The sequence below is a fragment of the Acomys russatus genome, chromosome 19, assembly GCF_903995435.1.
Source record: "Acomys russatus chromosome 19, mAcoRus1.1, whole genome shotgun sequence".
Classification (NCBI taxonomy): domain Eukaryota; kingdom Metazoa; phylum Chordata; class Mammalia; order Rodentia; family Muridae; genus Acomys; species Acomys russatus.
The window spans coordinates 6,795,529-6,807,728 of NC_067155.1; the positions used below are offsets into that span (position 1 = coordinate 6,795,529).

General features: G+C 38.2%; 1 protein-coding gene across 1 annotated transcript; it reads left to right on the forward strand.

Annotated features, from left to right (window-relative positions):
- Nucleotides 1–351: 351 nt before the first annotated feature.
- On the forward strand, nucleotides 352–8,886 carry LOC127203015 (killer cell immunoglobulin-like receptor 3DL1; the record flags this gene model as incomplete). Its single annotated transcript, XM_051161829.1, has 7 exons — nucleotides 352–643; nucleotides 1,794–2,099; nucleotides 5,744–6,037; nucleotides 6,746–6,784; nucleotides 7,994–8,116; nucleotides 8,594–8,640; nucleotides 8,740–8,886. Coding segments are annotated over 7 exons (1,248 nt in total), but the record flags the coding sequence as incomplete, so codon positions are not given.
- Nucleotides 8,887–12,200: the final 3,314 nt, after the last annotated feature.

The following is a 12,200-nucleotide window of genomic DNA, read 5'->3' on the forward strand; positions in this document are numbered from 1 at the left end:
CAGCTCACTGTGGGTGCTTTTAATGAAATCCAAAACCCTGAGTTCTCTTTACAGCTTGCATGCAGCTCCACAGGTCTTGGAAATCTGCTCTTACCACTCACCTGGCCTAAGTACTTAGTTTTGTATAGAAGTGAAAATGGGGACTGGGGCCCTTGGAACGTTAAACATTCCAGGACATATAAAGTTTTTTTTTAACCTCCTGAGGCTTAAGACCATTTCAACCTCTCCCAGTAAGCAGAGATTCTTCAATTCAGATAAAATTATAGGACCTCATAGTAGTAAAAAGAAAATATAGAGGGTAAAACTGACAGGAAAATGGGGAATCATTAAATTTTTAACTCTGTATCTCTTTCTGCAGGAAGTCATGTCAAGCCTACACTATCTGCCTCTCCAAGTCATATTGTTCAACACGGACAGCTTGTGAACCTTACTTGTAACTCTCGTAGTAAATATAACATGTTCAAATTGTACAAAGAATATGGCACTCCTATCCCTCGGGTCCATTCCAGAATATTCCAGAATAGCGTTATCCTTGGACCTATGACTTCAGAATACGCAGGAACTTACAGATGCTATGAATTTAATCATCAATACTCTAATCGATTTTCATTACACAGTGACCCCCTAGAGATCATAATATCAGGTGAGATTACATGTTTGTAGTGTCACTTCACTCCCACAAGCCCTGCAACCCTAGAATTTTCAGAAAGAGTTTTAGTCAGTCTCATCATTGTGAAGATATTCAAAACAGACAATTGGATGCTGTGGTGGGCATAATATGAGGCCTATGGGCATACACATTCTTGTACTGAAGGATTCCTGAGTTTTAAGAAAGTCAATGAAAATAGGGATTGGATGTGGATTTCAGGTATCAATAAGTTGACATCAGCTTGGGAGAATATCCTGAATTATCATGGCTGTGTAGAACCACAAGGATTAATATTTTTATAAAACGAACAACACAGTAGTTGGCAGAGTAAAGCAATATGAAGGGGGCACTCATTTGTTTACTCTGACAGTGAGAGGAGTATGCAAGGGCCAAGAAATACATGAGACTCCAGAAGCAGAAAGGCAAAAAGTAATTGATACTTTCCTAGTGATTGGAGCAGTAATATATCACTGCAGGTGCCCTGTTTATGCCATCTGGGCTTATATCAAGATTCTGATCTACAGAACACTTGTGTTCCCATTGCGAATCATGTTTGTGTTAATTTTATATTAGAGATTGGAAATTAAGACAGGAATAGATGGCAAGAACAAATGTAAAATGGAGAGAGAATGTATAGACAGGATCAAAGTCAGGATGCTGGTTCACCAGAAAGTTTGGAGGGGACAATGCCCATGATTCTGGATTAGGAATGCCTTATAGAAATTTGTACCATAGAGAGGACCAGAAGTGTTCTCTCTTAACTACCCTCACTACTAAATCCTTTATCCTGCCCAGGATTATACTTGATCCAAAGTAGCACAAAATGACTCATAAAAGACATAACACGAATCTTGTCATGTTTCCTGCCCTGCTGAAATGTGGAAAGAGGCAATAAAATTTATAAGAGAGTCATTCAAAAGAAACACTCTCATAGCAAGCCAGTGATAAAATATTGTGCTGCTCTTAGAGTTAAAGGAGTGGGTAGTTGACAAGGAAAGATGGAGGATTCTGTGTATAGAGTTTACATAGGATCTGACAAGGACACTCTAGCACTATCAGTATGGAAAGGCTAACAGAGAGAGATACATAGGTGTTCCAAGACACAGAGAGTGTAGTCAGCTTCATACAATTTCTTTATTCACAGGAATCTACAGGAAGCCTTTCCTTGTGGCCCTACAGCCTCTCCTTGTGAATGTAGGATGGATTGTTAACCTGACGTGTCATTCAGAGATTAAGTATGACACCTTCATTTTGACTTCACACAGAAATGGAGTAATCAAGGACTCTTTCAAGCTTTCTGCAAAATCTCATTTTCGTGGGTCTCGTACTGAATTCTCAATAGGTCCTATGACACCTGATCATGTTAGAACATATACATGCTATGGTTCTTTCCTTCGATCTTCATATGAATGGTCAGACAGCAGTGACCCCATTGACATCAGGATCACAGGTAAATGAATGTATACCTTCTCATCATCCTCTTTGTGATGCATAAAGGATATTCCTTAGTCTGGAACCCCTGCAAGATTCTGAAGAAGATGGTTGTAGGAAATAGAGAAAAACAGCCTTAGTGCATATTTTACTGAAATAGAAAATGAAATCAGAGATACAAGAACAGACCATTGGTCATTCAGTAAGGCACAGACACAGGCATGTGCAAAAGAGGCAGAAGTAGAGATAAGCATAAAGGGATGACTTGGTGATCTTGATAATAATAAGAGAGAATGAAGTGCTTCAACTAACATTCCAAGACTTTAACTATTCAGAATTTTGTTTTGCTTCTATATCTACAAGAAGCCAGACATATCATGTGTCTGATGTGAGTTTAACTGTTTAGTTGGGGTGGTTCTGAATGAGTCCTAAAGCCTTTGTATGCATGGGACCCAATAATTTTTGGTTTAGTTTGACACTTCTTCCTTTCTTGTGGATGATCCACTACTCATCCTAGAAAATTATAACCCTAGGTAACTGAATAGAAAACAAATCACTGTTGTTCTCTACGCATCCAAACTGTCTTTCAGTTCATATTCTATAATTGTTCAGACATTCTAGGAGGGCTAAATGATTGCACAGACTGTTCCCAGGGATATAATATATACAAACATACACTTGCACTATGCTAATAGGAGGGGAATTGAGAGAAAAACTCAGAAGCCAAATATAAAAATAAAATCTGGGAAATTTAAAATGTGACTGGTGTGGGAAGAGAAATCCTGCAAAAATCAAAAGTCCAAATGGAAGATTTCAAAGTGGAAATGAGGAAATAATGGCATATTTTGGATATTTTAAAAACAGAGCTAGAGAGGCACATAATACGTCACACTGGGTAATCCGCACACTAAGAGGAACAGGAGAGGGAATATTACCATGAACCCTGTACCAGTGAATCAAATATATTCATGCAGCATTCAGTGCTTTCAAAAGAGAGATTAACACAGAAATGTAAAAAGAGACAAGACAGAAATGAGTAACTTAGAATGAAGGCATATTCCACATATTTAACCTGCATTAAATGGTGAAGTTATAGGTGGTGAAATTACAAAGTAACCATAAAAAGGGGAAAGAGTTAAACAAAGAGAAATGGTAAGGAAGGTGAAATACATATGACATTGAAGAGGAAATGAGGAAGGAGGGAAATTATTGGCAAAATGGTTACCAGGAAGTCAGATAGAAAATGCACAAAATGAACTACATGAGGAAGTCATAATGAAATCCATTAATTTGCATGCTAATTACAGAAAATCATAAAATCCTCTAATGGATTTATTTGCAAAACAATTTGAAAAATGAAAGTGTAAAAGGACCAATTAGGAAAGAAAATAAGAATGTGAAAGTTGAGGGACAATAGAGAATAATAGCATATATGTGAGCAAGATTACACACACACACACACACACACACACACACACACACACACACACACATGCAATAACAGTTTTAAAAACCTCTAATATCCAAAATATATAAAGAACCCAAGAAGCTAAACACCACCAAACCAAATAACCCAATTAAGAAATGGGGCTTGGAACTAAACAGAGAATTCTCAACAGAGGAGTATCAAATGCCTGAGAAACACTTAAAGAAATGCTCAACCTCCTTAGTCATCAGGGAAATGCAAATCAAAACAACTCTGAGATTCCATCTTACACCCATCAGAATGGCTAAGATCAAAAACCCAAGCGACACCACATGCTGGCGAGGATGTGGGGAGAGAGGAACACTCCTTCATTGCTGGTGGGAATGCAAACTAGTACAGCCACTTTGGAAATCTATCTGGTGCTATCTCAGAAAAATGGGAATAGGGCTTCCTCAAGACCCAGCTATTCCACTCCTTGGAATATACCCAGAAGATGCTCCAGCACACAACAAGAAAATTTGCTCAACCATGTTCATAGCAGCCTTATTCATAATAGCCAGATCATGGAAACAACCTAAGTGTCCCTCAGTAGAAGAATGGATAAAGAAACTGTGGTACATATACACTATGGAATACTACTCAGCTGTTAAAAACAAGGAATTCCAGAAATTTATGGATAAATGGATTGAGCTAGAAATGATCATAATGAGTGAGTTAACCCAGAAGCAGAAAGACTTAAATGGTATATACTTACTTATATCTGCATACTAGCCCAAGGGTCATGTCCCACGAAAGCCTTCACTTACCAGGAAACTGAGACAGAGGGGAGGACATCCTATTGGGACTCTAGATGAGAGAAGCATGGGAGAATGGCAAAGTAGAAGGATCCAGAGGGTCCTAGAATACTACAAGTAGAACATTATGATAGGCAGATTTGGGCCCAGGGGTCCTGCTCAAACTAAGGCACCAGCCAAGGACAATACAGGTGGTAAACTTTAAACCCCTACCCAAATCTAGCCAATGGGCAGAACAGTCTCCACACTTGAGTGGAGAATGGGATATGACTTTCTCACATACTCTGGTGCCTCACATTTGACCATATCCTCTGGAGGGGGAGACCTGGTGGCACTCAGAGGAAGGACAGCAGGTTACCGATAAGAGACTTGATACCCTATGAGCATATACATGGGGAGGTAATCCCCCTCAGGAACAGTCATAGGGGAGGGGAATAAGGGGAAAAGGGGGAGGGAGGAAAGAATGGGAGGACACAAGGGATGGGATAACCATTGAGATGTAACAAGAATAAATTAATAAAAAAAATTAATAATAAAAATTTAAAAATCAGTTTAAAAAACCAATTCAACTATATCTTAATTTCACTTATATTTTTAAAGTAAGAAAAACTGCATCATGTATATATAGGAATATTTAATATTAAGTTAATCGCTAGATAAAATTTACACATATTAATAAAAATGTGCTTTTAAAAAGACAGATGGAATGAATTCACACAAATAGAGGCAGAAACTTAAACAGCAAAAGTAGAAGTAGATATTTGCATGCAAGAGTGAAGTTGGAATCGAAGTATGGTACTATAGACAGAAAGTCAGAGAAGAGAACTGAAGAAGCAGAGGAGAAATACAGAGATAAAAGTAGTAGGTGGAAAAGGGACAGAGAAAGAGAGAGTAAGATAGAGAAAGATACCACAAAAAAATGAAAGCAAGGATAGTAAAAGCAACGGAGTGATTGAATACTGGTAATAACCTGGCCTTCTAGAATGCTTAAAAAAGTGTGATAAGGATGCTGAAATTGGTTCTCGACAACTGATGGCTTCTGGTTGCAGAAGAGAAATGACATAGTACTGTTTAAGGGCACACCAGTGAGAGTTTGTACTTTCTCTACAGAGTATATACATAACATAGATTGTACTTGTTTCATTTTCCTTTTTTGTTTTTAGTTTATATTTTGGGGGAGGTCGTGAAGGTTGGGAAGCAAACATTGAAGGGTTGGGAAATGGCTGTGATCCCAGTCCATGATGTGAAATTCCCAAAGAATAATTTTTTAATATAAAGAAAGGACATGAAGTTGAGTAAGTAGTGGATAAGAATAGTGGAGGAGTTAAAGAGGAGTGCTATAAAATATAACTTATGAAATTATCAAAACATTCAATAAAATAACTTGTAAATGTTTCAAGGGGGAGAAACTGGACTTCTAACTGTCTGTGTTTTTTCTTCCAGGTTTATACAAAAAACCTTCTCTGTCAGCCCTGATTGTCCCTGTGCTGATGTCAGGAGAAAACGTGACCTTGTCCTGCATTTCCGGCCATAGATTTGACATGTTCTATCTATCCTTAGAAGGGGTTTCTCAGGGACATGGGCTGCCTGCTATGCAGAGCCACAATGGGACATTCCAGGCCAACTTTGCTCTCGGTCCTGTGATACAGAAAGGGAACTATAGATGCTATGGCTCTTTCAGGAACTCTTCCCATGTGTGGTCATCCCCAAGTGACCCCTTGTATCTTCCTGCAAAAGGTAAAAAGAGCTTCATGTATATCTCATGTCATGTGGGTAATGAAATCCTAAATCAATATCTGAGAAACATACTTCAGATGATGGAGAGAAACTCGTGTGTGTGTGTGTGTTTAAAAAATAAACTAAGCAAGCTTCCTATATGTGTGTGTGTTTGTGTGTGTGTTGTGTATATACAAAAAGACTCAAGTCTGTAAAAATAAGAATCAAAGAATAAGAAGCTATTAACTTAAGAGCAGTGGGGTGGCATGAGAAAGGTTGGATAAAGTGTAACAGGAAGGCATTGAAGACAGGAAATGTAGATGCAAATGGATATAATTGTATTTCAACTAAAAACTTTTAAAGAAGAGATGAAGTTTAAGTAAGAGTATCAGATTACAAAGTGCTAGACAGGGATCTTGCTGAAGAATTATCTTGCTGAGCCAGGCACACTGGGATCTGTTTCCTGGAAGATGTAGAAAGCGGTCAGGACAGAGTCATTGGAGATAAGGTTAGAGCAGATCAGAGGTGGAGCAGCCCTCTTTATCTCTGCTCAAATAGATCTCTCCCCAGTTCTCCTATAGTTTCATCTAAGGAGTTGCCTCCTTCTATACGGGTGAAATAGGTGCTATACTGATTAACCTCCAAAGGCAATCCATAAGTGGATGGCAGACAACATCACTGACCAACTCTTGTTCCCTCTCCTCTCTCCTTCTCTAGTGAACGCAACAGGAAATTGCACTTCATGCACAGAAACACACTCCAAATCTAGTGAGTAAATAATACCTCTTTTTCACTGTGGAAACTTAGGGACCAAAAACTTTGGGGTTCATGTTTTGTCTCATCATTCTCAAGCTTCTGTTATCTTAGATACATCATATCCCTTCTCTGACTCTTAGGTTCTGCAGCATCAGTACTTGTTTGGGTGCAGCATGGGACCTGTAGGGAGCATTCTTCTCTAATCTGTGCATGTAAGATCTCCTGTAAGTCAACAGGAGAGTTAATATGACTCACTTCCCAGGAACGATGAAGCTCTCTTTCTAGCTCTGTGTCTCCTGGAGAGTAGGTGATGGGGCTTGAAAAAGGAAAGCAGACAGTGGGAATATTTTATATAATTTACACAAAATACTACCCATGATGAAATAGATTTGAATTTATTTTTTTCTTCTCTTCAGGAAAATTAAATGTTTGATTCAAAGATGTTGTAGACGTAAAAGTTTCAAAGAAGATTAGTCAAACACTGTTGAAAATCTCAGAATGAAATACTGAACACATGGCCTATATCTCCTTTCCTGCAGTTTTTAGCCACTGGTATAATGCTCTTACATTCTCAGATGTGGACTTTTTCTGGATCATGGTCATCTTATGAGCAACAACACTCCTAAACTTGGCACTTCTCCCAACAATTATCAACTGCCTATAGCTCCTTGGCTAGATGTAGGATTTCCTGTCCACCACCCACCCCATTCAGATGTTTTGTCTAGCTTGAGTTTTTGCTGGTATTAGTCATTGCCACACCATCTTGTGAAGTTCATATACGCAACTATCCTGCTCTGTACAGAAGACTGTTTCCTTGAAATTATCTATGGCTTCTTTTTGCAATTTCCCATATTTTTCACAATGACAGTTAAACATTTGGAGAAAATGTGATATGAGCATGTAATACAGGGCCAAGAATTCTATAGTCCCTTATTCTCTGCATCTTGTCCAGTTATGGGCATTTGTATTAATAACCACCTATCACAAATATAAGCATCTCTGCTGAGAGTTGAAAAACACATTAATATATGTGTCTAACAATGTCATTAGGAATCAGTTTAATACTATGTCCATTGATTAGGATAATAATTGTAGATTATCTAGCAAGTCCTTTGGTCTTAAAAATATTATATTAATTATTTTTCAATCTATAAATATTATATAATCTATCAAATGGATATCTTAAAATTTATTTCTTATTTGGTTCACATCTTCCTCCAGATAACCACAGGAACATGTGTATTCTAATTGGACTGTTAGTTACCATGATCATTGTCTTCATCATCATCCTTTATTTTTGTTGCTCGGCCAAAAAGAATAAGTCTCAGGACCAAGCCAGTGAGTGTCATCTGAGTAGGATGAGAAACAAAGACCAGAGGAATACAGGTGGGTGTACTTCCTTTACAAAAGTATACTTGGGTCAGGACGGGAGAAACTAAGGCAGGGTTTTCTAGAGAGAACACCAGAGCCTTTGCTCTTTTCCTCAACTCTCAGACTATTGAGTAATTTCTCAATGTTCCTGCATATCCACATCCAAAACACACATTCATATCTAGGAGGAGTTTTTATGAGGGATAGGATAGAGATATGGAGGGAGAGAAGAAAGATAGATGGAAAAGTGAATATACTGAGGAGATAATTACTAGGATGAAGCATGGATTCATCCTGCCTCTGTAAACACAGAGAGGCAGAACTCTGAGTTGAAGCAGGTGACCAACATTAAGTTTTACCATATTTCTCACTAGTACATTGGATTTGGAATTTAAATGCAGAACTACTTTATTATTTATCTTTAATTATGTCTATCTCCTAATAATGTAGCCATCATGGACCAAGAGCCTGAAGTGAAAAGAACACTGAACAGACAGGTAGGTCCTCCTGATCCATCTTTCTTCCACACAGTCTAATATTCCTTTATATTCTACAAGAATATGTGAATACAACACTTAAATTTTACCTCTTTCCAGGATGGTGAAAGACAAGAAGGGCAGGAGGTAACATACACAGAATTTGATCAGAGGATCTTCAAACAAAAATTAGTCACTCACATTTCCCAGATTCCAAGAGAGTTTGTCACAAATAACATTGTGTACATGGAAGTCATGAAAAGATAAGCTAAAGGCAAAGATTGTCTGCACCCTTAAGTTTTCAGAGAAAGATGAGTAAGCAAGAAAGAAGCCATACCTCTTACTCCAATAAATACTGGCTGTTGCAGTGAAATATCAGGTGGTATAGGAAGACTGGGGTATGTAACTTGGTAATCATCCTTCATTATTCCAGTATGGTTCTGAATGTAGCTTTCCTTTACATAAAAACATAATGGTCTTCAGTATGCACTGGACAGAAGTCAGTTTCTATTGCTTAGTCCGTGAATCTCGATTTCAGTTCATTACTGCAGACGACTACAATATAACTACCTGTACTCTTTAGATTTATCCGAGGCTATGATCATACTGAGAATCTCACAACTCCATATGAACAAGAGGCTCACTCTTTTTTTAGTATAGTACTAATATATAATAATGTCAAACAACATAATGAGTCTCATGACTATTTTATGGGTAAATTTATTTTCATGATATTCACACCCAATTATGCTACATTGACTTTTTACCACTCCAGATGACATCCTCTCAGAAGCCCACTCTTAATATTGGCCCTCAATGTGTGCTTCTCTGTGTACTTCAGATGCTATTTGTTAAACTCTTCTCATGCCAGGTATGTGTGCATATTTTTTCAGTATCGCAGTGTAGACTTTCCCACAGTTGAAGCATTTTCTACGATGTGGTTGATGTAAGGCACCTCCTTCTCATATCACTATGCTGTTGAGCAGATAGCTCCCTGAACTGAAACATTGTCAATTGGAAGAGAATTCATTAAGACTTGGCCTCAAGAGATGGATCAGAGGTTAAGGGCACTGGCTGTTCTTCCAAAGGTCCTTAGTCCCATTCCCAGCAGCCACATAGTGGCGCATAACCTCCTATGATGAGATCTGGTATCCTCTTCTGATGTGTAGGCAAAGTGTATGCAGAATACTCTATAAATAATAAATTAACTAGTTAATCTTTTAGAAAAGGCTTGGGGATGAAAAAACATACAACTCTCATGAACATCCAGAATCACATAAGATTCACAATGGTCCTCCATAAACAATAATAACAATACCTAAGTAAAGGAAAGCATCCAATTAACCAAGCTGCTTGCAAATCATGCAGGGCTGCCAGAGCCCAATCTAGGCAATATTGAAAAGATCCTCGACCAGGGAGTGAGGATTGAGAAATAAGAGAATAGAAAGGAGAAACAGAGACAAGAAATATTCAGAAACACGGGATAGGCTAAATAGGATCTGCAGTCAATACCACACAACATCTCAACGTTATTCACCATTTCAATTTATACACATCTCAAGGATGAGGAAAATAAAGCAGTAGGTGACTCTCAAGAGATAATGCAGACATTCTCATAGGAAAAACAGTGTAATCTCAACCAACTCTCAGCCTTGAGGCCACAGTGTACTTTTTCTGATAGTCTGAAGACCTTGAGTGTATACTTGGCAGAACATCTTGCTTAATCATGGTCTCAGAAATCTATGTGATTCTTATACTGGAGCAGAGAGCACAAGAGCAATGCCTATGGACAGATAGCATTTACAAATGGCTTTCAGCAGTTCCCCTTTTTTAACTAAAAAAAAAAAAGAAGCTATCGCCTACTAACTAGGAGCAGAATGACTGTGCCTGTATTAGGTTGTCTTATTCAGGGTATAGGTCTTATCCATCACTGGTACATAAATTCCATCATCCATGCCCCTTTTTGGTTGACCTATCCTTAATGCATCTTACCTGTGTTTGACTACCAGCCTCTGCAGAGGGATTATAGCAATGCTCGCAGCTTGACATTCTCCACTTCAGCTCAAACTTTCAAGAAGCATTTAACTGTTGCTTTGACCAAAATCAGTAATACACAGATGCCAGGTAAAACACATATGCTCAAAGTTGTAACCCTCCTTAAAGAGAGGTAAAATATGACCAAGAAGCAAGAGTAGTCTTTAGTCTATTTAGAAAATCTTCTGCTGTTTTGCCTGCATCAAATTTGAGTGATTCAGAATGTTTTTAAGTTTAAGATTTCTTGATGTAACTGTATCAGGTCAATAAAAACATTTGCATTATTCCATACTCCTTGTAAGTGAGTTTTAACTAAACTCAAATTACAAACACTCTCATTATGCATTTTAGAAGTAACACAAATCCAATCATAGTCAGCATGACAATTTAAATGAGCTCTAACATTAACTCCTAGAGCTTCATCGCCTGGAAATTGTACCACCTCATACAATACATCTAACTTATTCTCTAGCTTAATATCAGTATCTTCTTGCATTCCAAGTGCCAGGGTGACACTTCTAGAAAACTGATTTACAACAGGGGCAGTTTTCACTTCTTGAGACAAAGCAACTGTAGCCGCGGTGGCCATAGCTATAAGAGTAATCAAAGCAGAAATTCCAGCTGTAATCAACCCTATCATTCTCTGTTTGCTACTTAAAGCATTTCTCAGTTCTTCCAAACTTGTAAACCCTTTTCATCATACCAAGATCTTGAAACATTAACTGGGACCATAGCAAGTGAAGGCTGTTGAAATACCATAATGTGAGTGCCATTAGGTACCTCAGAAACACAATTAGTACAATTAATAATGCTAAATATGAAATACTCAACAACAAAAGCAATTGTTAACTCTCCTAATAACAAAATATAAGGTGGGTTGACACATACTTAACAATTCCTGACAGAGAGTATCCAGGGCTATCATTTTCATAAGAGTCCTTTCCTTGGCCTCTTACCAGGCCCATGGCTGCAGCAAGTTTCCATACATATGTCTGAGGATATCTTGAATCCAACTGCCACAGTCCAACTTTTAGTCATTTTTCCCAATTGAACAGTTCCTAGACCAGGGAGTGAGGACTGAGAAATAAAAGAACAGAAATAAGAAACAGAGGCAGAAAATAGTTGGAAACACAGGATAGGCTTGAGAGGGCCTGCAGTCAGTACCACAGGACATGTCAGCTTTATTCACCAGTTCAATTTACACAAATCTCAGGCATGGGGAAACAAAGCAGAATGTTGCCCTCAGAGATAACGTGCACATTCTCACAGGAAAAGTGGTATAATCTCAACCAGCTCTCAGCCTTGAGGCCACAGTATACTTTTCCAAAGACCTTGAGTGTATACTTGGCAGAACATCTTGCTTAATCATGGTCTCAGAAATCTATGTTATTCTTATGCTGGAGCTGTGAGTACAAAGGCAATGTTTATAGGCAGAGAGCTCTCCACACAAGACACTTCAGGGATGCAGCTTTAATGACCCATCAACCATGATAGCATGGGATGTTGGTTATGTGGCTACCTTTGAGTTGTCTATGTTCCCATACTGA